The sequence below is a fragment of the Lactuca saligna genome, chromosome 4, assembly GCF_052625555.1.
Source record: "Lactuca saligna cultivar CGN05327 chromosome 4, ASM5262555v1, whole genome shotgun sequence".
Lineage (NCBI taxonomy): Eukaryota > Viridiplantae > Streptophyta > Magnoliopsida > Asterales > Asteraceae > Lactuca > Lactuca saligna.
Window position 1 is genome coordinate 298,862,777 of NC_136420.1, and position 15,121 is coordinate 298,877,897.

Genomic DNA, 15,121 nt, shown 5'->3' on the forward strand with positions numbered 1-15,121 from the left:
CTTCCTTGGGTTTGGGCCTTGGGCCGGGAATTTGGAAAGGAAGAAAGGTTCTTGGGCTTTTTGCCCCTAAGCCCAATATTAGAGTTAGTTTGGGTGATCATTGGCCTTATAAGATAAAATTGTGATTTTTATGCTCTATTAAGCTAGATTAGGTTAATCATGGATCAAAGCTTTTAATTCATTTCATTCTAGGCCCAATATGGCCCAAAATGTTGAAATAAGTAGATGTGGGTCCAATTAGAGCCCATTTAAGGGTTCTAAGCCCATAATAGTCAAATTGGAAGCTTATTGGTCCACTTAGGTCCAATAAGGAAGTTCTAGTCCAAAAATGGATTTAACAAGAACTTCTAGGGTTTCCAATTGTTTGACGATTATGTGTAGTACTTGTATGATGTATTTGATTGAAATTTTGATGTTACATAATAGGCATCAGACATGCTTTAAAATTTTTGATTCAACCTTTACTTGAGTATATAGCTTATATGACACAAAATTTCTAGTTGTGACATCATCCCCCCGTTAGAGGGTATTTCGTCCCGAAATTCTGTTTGAAAGCTAGATTTGAGAAAGCTAGAATAGGTGAGGGTACTTTTGCTTCATTTGGTCTTCGCGTTCCCAAGTGAATTCTGGCCCACGCTTTGCGTTCCACCGTACTTTCACGATCGGGATGCGACTCTGCTTAGTACGCTTCACCTCCCTGTCCATGATTTCAATTGGTTCCTCAACGAACATGAGTTTCTCATTGATTTCGATTTCGTCAAGAGGAACGACGAGTGTTTCATCTGAGAGACACTTCTTCAGATTAGAGACGTGAAACACGGGGTGTACACCGTTTAGCTCTGCGGGTAGTTGCAGTCTGTATGCTACTGGACCAATTCGGGCGACGATTTCGAAAGGTCCAATGTATCGCGGGTTCAGCTTTCCCCGTTTTCCGAAACGTATAACCCCTTTCCAGGGCGAGACTTTTAACAGTACTCGGTCACCGACCTGAAATTCTAAGGGCTTCCGCCGTTTGTCAGCGTAGCTCTTTTGTCGATCACGCGATGCTTGCAATCGAGCTCTGATTTGAATGATCTTTTCCGTGGTTTCATGGATGATCTCCGGTCTCGTTAGTGTTTTGTTCGACGTATGGGTTTTTGCTAGCTGGGTGTCACCTACTTCAGCCCAACATAACGGTGATCTACATTTACGCCCGTACAGTGCTTCGAAAGGAGCCACCTTGATGCTCGAATGGTAACTATTGTTGTATGAGAACTCGATTAAGGGTAGGTGGGTATCCCAAGACTTTCCAAAGTCTATCACGCATGCGCGGAGCATATCTTCGAGCGTTTGGATGGTTCGCTCGCTTTGACCATCCGTTTGTGGATGATAAGCGGTGCTCATATCGAGGTTTGTTCCCATCGCCTTATGGAGTGATTGCCAAAATCGGGACGTGAACCTACTGTCCCTATCCGAGATGATAGATGTTGGTATTCTGTGGAGTCTCACGATCTCTCGAATGTATAAACGCGTCAATCTCTCCATCTTGTACGATTCTTTAATTGGCAGGAAATGGACAGATTTCGTTAGTCGGTCGATTATTACCCATATGGTGTCTAATCCATCCGACGTTTTGGGTAGCTTGGTCACGAAATCCATAGAAATCCCCTCCCATTTCCACTCAGGGATTGCCGGTTGCTGTAACAATCCTGAGGGTTTTTGGTATTCCACTTTTACTTTGGCGCACGTAAGGCACTTACTGACGTAGGTCGCGATTTCCGCCTTCATGTTAGGCCACCAATAGTGTTGTTTAATATCCAAATACATCTTATCGGAACCGGGATGAATGGAGTATCGCGTCTTGTGGGCTTCCTTCATGACAACATCTCTAAACCCTCCAAATTTAGGGACCCAAATACGGTTCATGAAATAGTATACTCCATTCTCCTTTTCCTCCAGGTTCTTTTCCATTCCGCGCAATACTTCGCTTGCTCTATTTTCTGTCTTCATGGCCTCTGACTGGGCTACTGCAATTTGAGTGGCCAGGTGTGATTGAATGGTTATCGAGAGAGTTTTCGTACAACGATTAGAGTACTCCTTCCGACTTAATGCATCAGCTACCACGTTGGCCTTGCCTGGGTGGTACTTAATCTCACACTCATAATCATTTAGCAACTCAACTCATCTTCGTTGCCTCATGTTTAACTCCTTTTGGTTCAAGATGTGTTGGAGACTCTTGTGATCCGTGAAGACGGTGCACTTTGTACCGTAAAGGTAATGCCTCCAAATTTTTAGGGCAAAGACTACAGCTCCCAACTCTAGGTCATGGGTCGTGTAGTTTACTTCATGCGTCTTTAGCTGGCGGGATGCATAGGCTATCACTCTCCCACGTTGCATGAGAACGCAACCTAAACCCTGATTTGACGCGTCGCAGTAGACTACAAAGTTTTCCGTTCCTTCAGGCAGAGATAATACAGGTGCGCTACAGAGAGCTTGTTTCAAGGTTCGAAACGCGATCTCTTGTTTGTCTGTCCATTTGAATGGTACGCCCTTTTGCGTAAGCGAGGTAAGTGGCTTGGCGATCTTAGAGAAGTTTTGAATGAACCTCCTATAGTAGCCTGCTAATCCCAAGAATTGACGAATTTCCGTGGGCGTTGTCGGGATTGCCCATCCTTCTACAGCTTTGACCTTAGAGGGATCCACATGGATTCCATCTTGGCTGACTACATGACCTAGGAAGTTCACGCTCCGCAGCCAGAACTCACACTTGGAGAGTTTGGCGTAAAGTTTTTCTGATCGTAGAGTTTCTAAGACTTGTCGAAGATGTTGGCCATGCTCTTCCTTGCTTCGAGAATAGACGAGGATGTCATCGATAAAAGCAATGACAAAGTTGTCGAGAAACGGTCGGCAGATTCGATTCATTAGGTCCATAAATGCGGCAGGGGAATTCATTAGACCGAAGGGCATTACGACAAATTCATAATGTCCGTAGCGAGTTCGGAAAGCGGTTTTTGGAATATCCTCTTCCCGGACTTTGAGTTGGTGGTATCCGGACCGTAGATCTATTTTAGAAAAATAACTAGCTCCTTGGAGCTGGTCAAATAGGTCATCGATTCGTGGGAGTGGGTAGCGGTTCTTGATTGTGAGTTTATTTAACTCTCTGTAATCGATACACATTATAAAAGATCCGTCTTTCTTTTTGACAAAGAGCACCGGAGCTCCCCATGGCGAGTAACTAGGTCGAATAAATCCCTTATCCAAAAGTTCGTTGAGTTGGCTGGATAATTCCTGCATCTCGGCAGGAGCCAACCGGTAGGGTGATTTAGCAAGAGTAGTTGCTCCTGGAATAAGGTCGATTCGAAATTCAACCTGTCTCTCTGGGGGTACTCCCGGAAGATCTTCAGGAAACACGTCCGGAAATTCACATACTACGGGAATGTCTCGAACATTAATCTCCTCCTTGGTTTTGTCCACCACGTGAGCCAGGAACGCCAAATTGTTCCTTCGTAGATATTTTTGTGCCTTGACACACGAAACGAGGCGAAGGTTCATGCTAGATTTGTCTCCGTAAATTACTAGGGTTTCGTGATTTGGAAGATGAAGACGGACGGCCTTCTCATGGCACATAATTTCGGCATGGTGGGGGCTTAACCAGTCCATGCCGATGATCACATCGAAGCTCCTAATTGACACTGGCATTAGATCTATTCGAAAAACGCGTTGATTAAGAGTTAGGGTACATCCGGTGTAGATTTCCCCAGTGGATTCGGTTTTCCCATTGGCCATTTCCACCGTATAGGCTTCATTTAGCTTTTGGGGAAGTTGTTTTAATAAGTGCTTAAACTTATTGCTTACGAAACTTCGCTCCGCTCCGGTGTCAAATAAGATGCATGCATATGCGTGGTTTAAGAGAAACGTACCGGTAACAACAGAGGGGTCTTGAATAGCCTCACTCTGACCCATGGTCAACATCCTTCCTGTTCCTCCATTTCTTAAATTGTTGTTGTTAGGACAGTCTCGGCGGATGTGTCCAGTCTTCCCGCATCCGAAACAGGTGTAGCTAGGCCCTGCGCTATTGCCGCTGGCATGGGCGTTGTTGTTGTTGCGAGGGTTGTTGTTGTTGATTCCCTGATTTTGGTTATGCGGAGGGTAAGCCTTGCAGTACTTTGCGGTGTGACCCCTTCGGTTGCAACTGGTGCACTGAAAATCCTTGCATTCTCCATAGTGATGGAAACCGCACTTGTTGCATTTGGGAAGATTACCAGAATAAGGTTTGGAAGCATTTGAAGTGGCTGAGGTTGGAGCATGTGGTGCGGCTGGAACCGATGTGGTAACATCATTAACCGCCACTGTCTACTGCTTCTTGGAGGTGTCGGGGCCCTGGCGCCCCTTCCTCTTATTGTTCTTTCCCCTCTTGCCATCTCCTTCCTTCGTCTTCTCAGCCTCCACTGGCTTCTCTCCCTTTTTGTTGTTATGGTCGTACAACCTTTTTGCCAATCTCTTTGCACTGTCAAATGTTTCGGGGTTTGTAGCTATCACATTCCCTTGAATTGGTGATGTGAGTCCCCAGATGAATCGCTCAATATTCTTTCCTTCCGAGGCGATCATACCCGGGCACAGCAGAGATAGTTCGCTAAATCTCGATATGTAGGCATCGATATTCGCGTTCTGCACAGTGAGGTTCCATAGCTCTTGTTCCATCTTCTGTATTTCGCCTCGTGGGCAGTACTCTGCCATTAACATTTCTTTCATCTCTGTCCACGGCATAGAGTTGTCTACAGGGAGTGTCATGGATTCTACATGTCTGTTCCACCAGGTGAGTGCTTGATCCACAAAAGTGCAGGCTGCAAACTTCACCTTCATGTGCTCAGGGCAGTCGCATATCTCGAATACCGACTCCACCTTTTCGATCCATCGCTTAAGAGTGATCACCCCTCCAGTGACATTAAAAGTTCGTGGTTTGGCGTTTGTGAAGTCCTTGTAGGTACATGTCTTGGTGGGTCCTTGATTCATTCCATTGTTTGAACTTCCGGCTCCTTGCCCATTGACTCCTCCATTGTTCCCTTGTTGAATTTGCGCAATCGCTGCAGTGACTGCTGCAGATACAGTTGCCTGGAAAGCGGCTGAGTCAACTTCAGGTGGGGTTGGTCCTGGGTTTCCGCGAGTAGGTCGGGGAGGCATCTTTCTGTCACAATACGGAAAGATGTTGAGGGTATGTTGTTTCGGTGAGGTCGTGATCCTACTGACTAGGTGCATGGTACGAACTTAAACACTACTACCATTTACCAATCAATAATAATATCTCAACACATAGCAATTTGCAATATCGTAATAAAACACGTAAAAATTTATTAATATTATCCGCATTTGATAGATGAAAATTTGCTCGTAGGAGCATACATGAGTGATACTAGTTCGACAGCATAACGACTCTATGAGTAGTGTAGTCACTTAAACATAGAGTCGGAGTACATAGCATATTTCCTAACGACCTACTATGATAAGTCTATCCCTAACCGCGATGAGTTGCGTCCTACTATAACGGTGAAATCATATGCCGAAGTGCTGAGCCATCTCAGTCATGTCTACAATGACATCATCCTTCTCCAGCTCTGCTTGCACGGCACGTGCTTCCATGGCGAACAGTTGTTGCCGCAAGTCGGCAATCTCGGCTTCTGGGGAGCAATTTTCCCTCGCGGGATTCACTGGTGGGACGTGGTGATCCTGTTGTGCTTCACTAACAGGAGATGCGACGTGATCTATATCCGGGGCCTGATCCTCCCCCATGTCATCGTCGGTCTCCTCGAACTCGTAGTCGGTATCCATGTATTCGTCAGGTTCAACACCGTGGACTCCCTCCTGATTCCCCTCTGGTTCGTTTTCGAGTATCCCGTGTGCTCCTAAGGCTTGGTGAAACTGAATGCCCTGATGCTCTCCTTCCATGAAGACTGGGAGAAAGTATACGAATAAGCTATCACTTTCCTATGACTCTACCGCTATTGCAGAAGCTAAACAGGCGTTCTCTTTTCGGTGGTAGGGGTATAGTTTTAGATTCCCTAGAAATCCCGATCTCATCAGGACGTGTGTTAGTTTTACTTTGGAGAGAATGTAGTTGATCAGGCTGCATTCACTCCTTGGTATCCCTAAGAACAGTTCCCGAATTAACCGAGACACTAGTATTATTTTTGTTTGGTTCGGCGTTATGTTCCTATTCCTAGTGCAAACAAGGGTGTTTTATTTACTTGTTTTGTTCAGAGTTATGTTAGTCCCTCTTTTTGGTTTATAGTTGCATATCCATGTGTGGCTAGATATGCTAGTTCACTATAAACAAAGCTCTGATACCAACCTGTCACACCCCCGAACCAGACGGCGGAAACGTCCGAGGGCTATCGTGACTCATTGAATACCATCACAATGCATATACATGAAACATAACATTATACATCACCAACATTTGGAATGATACAACTGGTAACGTTACATTCATTACATTGTTCAAAATATTACATTCTCAAAAAAAATAACTGTTTGATACTACTTAAACCACAGCAAAACGTCATAGAGTACAAATCATCCTTCACCTTATCTGTTACCTGAGAATACAAGTATTTTGAAAACGTCAATATATGAAATGTTGGTGAGTTCATAAGTAGTGTTTGAAATCCAATGTATTGTTTGAAAACCATCAGAAAATCCGATATTTTCTAAAAATAGAATAGTGTAAAAATATGTGATGATCCATGAGTATGCTTGTTTGAATTCTATAGATGTAAGCGTAAGAGTTGTGAAATTCGACCGGTAATTCATAATTGTAATTGTTGAAAACCCTAGGAAAACCCGACGTTTTCCTATCACTTTGCTTTACTTAGTTTGTGTACCGTTGTTTCGTTGCGTTAGAGGAAACCGTTGAGCTCCGGAGGCATTGAGAATACAGTGGGTGGTGAAGTGTTGTGACGTGCGTTAATGAAAACGTCCAATCAACAACCTTACAAGCGATCCCTTAGGCGTCACTCGTAATCCTTCACACAACTCAATCCTCCCGGACTTGTGTAGTCCCACGACCGGAGGGAAGAAGAGAAGGTGCGAAACCCTCGGTATTTCCCCGCGTCGTTCAAGACCATTGCAATTGCGAAGGGCCCGAAGCCCAACCCGCAATCGTGAGTTACAGACTTTACTAGCAGCACTGAAGGACCCTTGGGGACCAGCAGCATGTTTGCCATTGAAAGTCCTTTTACGTTATGTCGGATCGGTAAAACCCAACACTTCGTAAGAGAGAGGTCTTCGGGCCTTAAGATCAGGTCATTGGGCTAGCTAGGCTCAACAAACAAGATTTTACACTTTTGGGGCCCAAAGATGGTGTGTAGACGTCTGTGCACACTCGCATGTATAGTGACTTCCCAATCGTTATTAGTTATGAATCGTAATGTCGTAATGTCGTAGTGTCGTCGTGTTAGTAGTTTCGGATTTTTATTGGTTCGAGACCGAACCAATTCGTTTGACAACGACTTTTGGTATTGTAATGTATTGTATTTCGTCGATAGGCGTGGTACCATCATTTGGTCAAATTGCATGTATTGAACTAGCCTTGAGAATTTTCTGTTTTCAGTCCCTCCTTATTTGTAAAATTTACCCTTTTCACCCCTTTATTTAAAAACTTTCCGGTTTGGTCCTTAAATCAATTTTCTTGACATTTTAACACCAAAAATTATTGAAATAAGTATTTTCCAGCATATTTTTCATAGAAAACAGCTTAAGTCCTTGAAATTGCAATTTTCTCGGTTATAACCCCTCTTTTTCGCAATTTTTACATTTTTGGCCCAATTTGGAAAATTTTTGCAACTTTGGTCCTTTTTAAATTTGAAAAGCATTTTAAACCTTTGAAAAGTACATGGAACACTTATAGTCCACTATTTTACAGAAAAATTCAGTTTTGGTCCTCCAAATTAGAAAATTTCGCATATTGGGCCTCATTGGGCCGAAAATGTCATATTTAGCCCAATAAGCTTGGAATTTATGTTTTTAACCCTCTAAATAGTATATTTTCAGAAAATACATTATGTAAACTGTTTTGACTCATCTCACCCATCAGATTTCGAAATATTTCATTTTAGGCCCTTCAACTTTGTATTTTCAACATTTTATGTCAAAAAAATGAGTTTTTAGCCCAAATTAAGTGTTGTCAAGCCATTTGGCTATTTTTCTTAGTATACTTTGCATGTAGTAGTATATTTTATGCTATAATAAAATACATGTCTCGGTTTTTAGCATTTCATACTAGATCTAGCATCAAAATCATACAAAACATACATATAAGCATAGAAGTCAACCACAACATACACATAATGATGGATCTACACCTTTGCTTGTATTCTCCCCCACAAAAACTTATAAAAACCGAAAATAAGGGGGTATGAAACTCACCTTGGGTGTTGATTCGATTTTTGAAGAAAGAATGGAAGAAATGAAGTGATTTTTGGCCTTTGCACTCCTTGATGAAGTTTTCGAGTTTATGGAGTTTTCTAGAGTGCAAGATCACGATTTTTGCATGGATTAGGAAGAGATTTTTTGATAAAACAAGGAATACAAGTCATAGATCCAAGAAAAACCTTACCTTAGATGATGATTTTTGTGGAAGAACTCCCTTGAATGCTTCCTAAATCTCGAGATTTTGGATGGAGAAGAAGAAAGAAGCCTTGAGTAATCTAGAGAGAGTTTGTGAGAGATTTGTGTGTGTGTGGGTGTTGCTCGGCCGAGAGTGAGTGGGAGAGAAGAAGAAGAGTGACTTTGAGGTGATGTATGCATGGGTATATGTGATATGTTGCATGGATGTCCAAAAGATAAAAATGAGGTGGCAATGGCAAGTCAACTCTTCAACCTTCCTTGGGTTTGGGCCTTGGGCCGGGAATTTGGAAAGGAAGAAAGGTTTTTGGGCTTTTTGCCCCTAAGCCCAATATTAGAGTTAGTTTGGGTGATCATTGGCCTTATAAGATAAAATTGTGATTTTTATGCTCTATTAAGCTAGATTAGGTTAATCATGGATCAAAGCTTTTAATTCATTTCATTCTAGGCCCAATATGGCCCAAAATGTTGAAATAAGTAGATGTGGGTCCAATTAGAGCCCATTTAAGGGTTCTAAGCCCATAATAGTCAAATTGGAAGCTTATTGGTCCACTTAGGTCCAATAAGGAAGTTCTAGTCCAAAAATGGATTTAACAATAACTTCTAGGGTTTCCAATTGTTTGACGACTATACGTAGTACTTGTATGATGTATTTGATTGAAATTTTGATGTTACATAATAGGCATCAAACATGCTTTAAAATTTTTGATTCAACCTTTACTTGAGTATATAGCTTATATGACACAAAATTTCTAGTTGTGACAGAAGAATATAAGTTTCATTTTAATGCTAATAATTATTTCTATAAGCAAACTTATAAGGTGACAAAACTATTGACCACATAAAGGTGTCATCAATTTGTTTCAGTTTAAGGATCTTTTTTGATGTGTTAGAAGTGTTGATTTACGAAGTCGATTTGTTTGTTATCTTTTTGTTCTTTTGTGCACTTGACACCAACACATATTTGAAACAATGCAACTACCCGAAGTCAAAGAGCATAAAAGACATGTTTACCCTTGTGGTTTGTCATAAGTCATAACATGCTGATATTTATTTTATCCGTGTAAAAGACATTTTTACCTTTTTATTTTATTTTAGACTTTTATCTAATAAATTTATATATTATTAAATTTGAAATGGCCTCACCCCTACCATATCCCCAAAACTACTACCACCACTGTCTAACTCCATTAACCATTTTTCATATTAAAAGATGAGGAAAAACCCATAAATTACATAACCATAATCGATCAAGAACACCAACACTTTGACTCACACCAGAAAACACTTTGACTCACACCGGAAACTTTTCCCCTATGGATAGAATTAAAATTAATCATAACAACTTTTATCATCATCCATTTCCTTCAGTAGAAAAAAATCAAATATCTCATTCAGATTGTAATGTTTGTTTATCACTCGGAAACAAATGCCCTCAAATCGTATTTTGTAAACTTGGACTCATTTGATTTAATAAAGCAATGTATTTACATCAAACCCTATAACATATTAAAATGACCAAAATATCATTTCCTCATATTCTTGCAACATCTTTTGATCCTGAAAAAATAAAATCACAATGCCAATCGGTTCTTTCAAAATCATTAATTGCAAAATAAATTAAATTAAAATTCACTCTTTTGTCATAAAACTTATTTTATACTAATTCCACCTACTCCTCAATCTTCTTGTTCAAACTGGTACATTAAGATCAAACCCGTAGCTCGGCTCACCATTATACGAAATTGTTCCATGCTCACGACTTGAATATGTTTTATCTTGTTGTATGTTTCCCGTTCTTTCAATTACCTAAAAAAAGTTTAGTTATTATAAAGTATATTAAACAAAAAAAAAATCTAAGTAGAAAAAATGTTACATTCTTCTTTCCTCTCTTCTTCATAACCTGTTATACTCCAGATTCCTTTCTCTTTGATGGTGGACGACCTTTACCATGTACTTGCAAGGGTGGTAACAACTTTGTAGTTGAGTCTGAAACACGAACATCTTCAACTATCAAATTTTCGTTACTACTACAACTGCAAACTGAATTATCATTTAACTTTTCTTTTGCCATATTTATACAACTTAGCAAGTATTCATACTTTTCGCGAGAATTAGCAATATGTACAATCTCATAAAAATTAGAACACTAGTGGTCAAATTGCTTAGCGCTTTCAGTACTCATCAAATCGTCATAACAATTTATCACTAAGTAGTGTCCATGCTTCACATCTTTCCTCCACCGAGACAAAATATATCGTGGATGAATTTCTTTAACATCCTTCTCAATCAATATCTTGACCACATGTCTACAAATAATTCCTCGAAACTCAAACAAATGACAAGAGCATTGTATATCACACGCAATCTCATCATAACTAACAGTATAAACAACTCGTTTTTTAAAATCTGCATGTTTCCCTTCCACAATGTCTGTGACATGAAATACATATTGTGCACCATCCACTTTGACCAATGAAGAATTACAATACAACATACCTCGTAACTCATCTTGAAACAATTTAAAAATTGCATTTGTGTACGCCTTGTGAAATTGTCTCTCAAAATAAAACCCAGTTACTAATTTATATGAAGAATTAAGAGACTCAAAATCATCCTTAGTTTCTTTCTCGATCTTGCTTTTCAGCGCCTTGTCATATTGCTCAACAAATTGTCGTAATGAGGTTTTAGAATTAACAAACGCATAAAAAAAAGCATTCATGCTTTCACTTCTTTGTGTAGTAGACACCCCTGCCCAAAAGTTTACTTTTACATATACCGGCACCCAACGCCTTCGGTCATTAAATAAAGAAGATAACCACTCATTTTTTCAAGTCCGTACTTTTCAACCAACTAGTACCACCCATCTTCAAACTCTTGAGTATCTGTAGACTCATACACAAGGGTCTTTAGAGTCTTCTTTATTACTTTATATTGAGCCAACCTACTTAATTTTTTAGGAATCTTTTTTCATAATATGCCAAAAACAAAGACGATGATGAGATTCGGGGGAATACCTGTATCACAGGCCCTTGCATTGATCAACATTGATCTGTTATTATTGCTTTTAGTGCCCGTCCATTCATGCATTCTAACCATGACTTGAATAACCATACATATGTTTCTGTATCCTCTCGTGAAAGCAAACCACATCCAAATAAGATAGATTATTCATGGTGATTTACTCCAACAAAAGGCGCAAACGGCATATTATATTTGTTTGTCAAATATGTGCTATCAAACGAAATAACATCTTCGAATGACTCATAAGCTGCCCGTGACCTTGCATCTACCCAAAATACATTTTGCATACGACCTTCATCATCTATGTCAATCACGTAGAAAAAATTTGAACTCCTTTTTTGCATACAAACAAAATAATTACGAAGTGCCTCAGCATCCCCAACCCCAAGCCTTAGTTGTCTTACTTTTGCGATGTAAGATCTACAATCTGTCTCACCAAATGGCAAATTGTCATACCATTCTGCTTTAACAACTAACGAATGGAAACTTTTGTTTAATGGAATTCCAGCATAATCATTCAACTCAAGTCTTCGCTTAGCATATGAATCCATGTTCTTGTGCGATCATTGGAAACAGGATTTTTTGGGACTTAAAGCATGGTTATGTTCAAGAAAAACACGAAAGATAGTGCATCTTCCATCACCACATACAATTACACAAATTTTTGCTTTACAATTTGTCTTAGAAGACTTTTGATATGATTTGTTTGTCTTAGGCACATATTTACCTCCTCTGGCACATCCAAGTGAGTAGTATGTTGTAGCAATACAATCTTTTTTTCTTGTACTTGTTTTCTGTACACCAAATCCAATCTGAAATGCATATTTTTTAAAGTAATCTAACAGTTCATTTTCTTAATCAAACATCATTCCGACTTTATGAATGTTTTAATCTTGAGGATTGAGAATTGTATGCCCTTCAACTGGATTTGCATCCCCTATTCTGATCAAAGATTTTATCAACAATAAAATAAAAAAATTTATTAACAATTAACAAACAAAACATATCAGCAGGAATAACAGATTACCTGGTGTTGTTGATGTTCTGATCGATGTTGTTGTTTTTAGACCTCAAAATTGGACATTGTATATGGCGCACTGATAATCGTTGTTGTTGGGGATGGGCCGATGGGGGCAACAATGGCCGATGTGCGAACAAAGATGAGAAGAAAGATTTGCGCGTAAGAGAGATACACAATAGATTGTTAAGATCTTACGTGATCTTTTTTGTTTACGTGATGTTTTTTTTCCTTTTTTTTTTTTTTTTATATATTTTAAATTACTTAAGGTTGTTTTAGGGATATAAGGAAAAGAAGTATCATAATTTGTAAGAATGTTACTAGGAAGAAATAAAATTCTCTAACAAATATATTTTACTTTGATATTCGTCAAATCACCAAAATCTTTCTGTAAAAAAACGCAGCCCTAGTGACCTAGTGTCTGGAATCTTCCTGACACTATATATAACTATTCCTTCCCATAAACAAAATACCAACAAAAATTTTCTTCCAATTTTCCGATCACCTGCAAACCAAAATGAGGGTTTTAGCAACACCTTTCACTGCTCTTCTTCTCCTTTTCTTCGTCATCTCTGCACCACCCACTTCCACCACCGCGGAGATGGAGTCTCCGACGTCCCAGCCTGATAACCTCGCTCCCGCTCCCTCCCCTTATGCTCACTTCCCCTCCCACAAAACGTGCTCTCTCTTCTCATTCTTCATCGGGAACTGCTTTCCTCAGCTCTCATCTGTTTACTTCGCCTTTTCCATCGTTTATCTGTGCTTTCTAGTGTACTGGATCTCGGTTTGCTTCAAGGTCAAGCCAACTTTTCGCCGGATTCATCTACTAATGGCTGGATTGGTTGTAGTGAAGGCACTTAGCTTGATCTACGAAGCTGTGAACGTTACAGGTACTCATGGATCGGATCTCTTCTTCTACATTTCTAAGTTCATCGGTGTTGTCCGTTTGTCTATTGTGATCCAGCTAATCGCTTCTGGTTGTTATTTCATGGAGCCGATTATGCAAAATGTGGATAGAATGGTTTTACTGTTTTTGATCCCTCTTCAGGTTTTAGCAAATGTTGTTAAAACAGTGATTGGGGATTCTAGCGATTCCATTAACGACTGGATGAATCTGATAGATCTAATCACTTGTAGTCTCATGATATACCCCATTATCTGTTCGATGGTGTCGATGTGCACTGGTGGGATGAGCGCTAAGAATTTTGAAAGGTTGAATGGATTTAGGTACTTCTATATGATTGTTGTGCTTTATTTGCTGTTTGTTAACGTTGTTGTGGAACCTGTGAGAAAGAATGGTGCTATTGGATTAAACGCCATTGATGCTGAGGTGTACCTGTTGAAGGCTAATGTGCTGTTTGAATTCAACAGTCTGAATTTCTACATGATCGTCTGTAGCATGTTCAAGAAACAGTTTGCCCTTCTTGTCGATCATGATGAATCTAAAGGTGGATGCGTGGAATCAGGAATTTGATGATCAATCTTCAACTTTCAATAAATGGAGGATCACTAGCTCTTGTTTAGTGATATTCATATACTAGAGTAATATTAAGTTGTCGAATTAATCTTCAATTAGTTTTAATCTTGAAGTAGTTTTCTTGTGGAACAATTTGATGTAATTTGGTGTTAATGATAAGAGTTTTTCGGATATTTTTGCAGGTTAAATTTGTGTTTGATTGTTAATTATGTTTGCTGGTGTTAACATGAATGTTTGATTCATCATATCTTTGAATAAGATAATGCAAAGAAATTTTAAAAATATTTTATTTTGTAAAATATGTATTTTCAAAACGTATTTTGTATTACATTTCTCAAAATCTTGAAAAAAAAAAATCTGAAATTGAACATTATTTTATTGTAAATGTTAACAATATGGTTATTATGGAGATTGAACTTCGAATGATGTTATAATTTAATATTTACTAACAAAAACCATTACAACTATTATTAAATAAAAATCTAAGTTTTTATAACGGGCAAACTAATCATTCTTTAAAAAAATACAAAAATAAAATACCGTCTTTGACAACTTTTTATAATTTCAACAATATTTTCTAACAAAAAATATCACTTTTAACAAAACAATTAAAAATGCTACATTTTATTAATAGTGTTGAAATAAAATAATATGTTAATTTTTCGTATCTTTAGTGATAAAGATATCATCTTAGCGGTTGCTAATACCAAATTTTATACTATTAACCATTTTAATTATATACCTTGTGTTCAAGCACATTATATGTCATTTTAACCACACTATGTATCTTGTATTGTGTCATTAATAAGACTATTATTAACATGATAACTTTATGATTTTCATTACTTTTATAGGTCAAGCCATTACAACACTACCCTAAAACATGGATCTTGAAGCCCTAAGAGCCTAAAAACTTAATACCCTAAAATTCAGCAATTAAGTAGAACCCTTAATGGCTAAAACAAAGATGTCAAATCCTTATACACACTTGCAAACCAAGCAAT

General features: G+C 38.9%; 1 protein-coding gene and 1 pseudogene across 1 annotated transcript; one reads left to right on the forward strand and one right to left on the reverse strand.

The window, feature by feature from the left end:
• Window positions 1-10,747: 10,747 nt before the first annotated feature.
• On the reverse strand, window positions 10,748-13,210 carry LOC145040806 (protein FAR1-RELATED SEQUENCE 8-like; annotated as a pseudogene).
• A 31-nt stretch (window positions 13,211-13,241) lies between these two features.
• LOC145040807 (protein CANDIDATE G-PROTEIN COUPLED RECEPTOR 7-like) lies at window positions 13,242-14,114 on the forward strand. The gene has a single exon (XM_078988701.1). The coding sequence runs from the start codon at window positions 13,242-13,244 to the stop codon at window positions 14,112-14,114; it is 873 nt and encodes a 290-aa protein (XP_078844827.1).
• The last annotated feature ends 1,007 nt before the right edge of the window (window positions 14,115-15,121 follow it).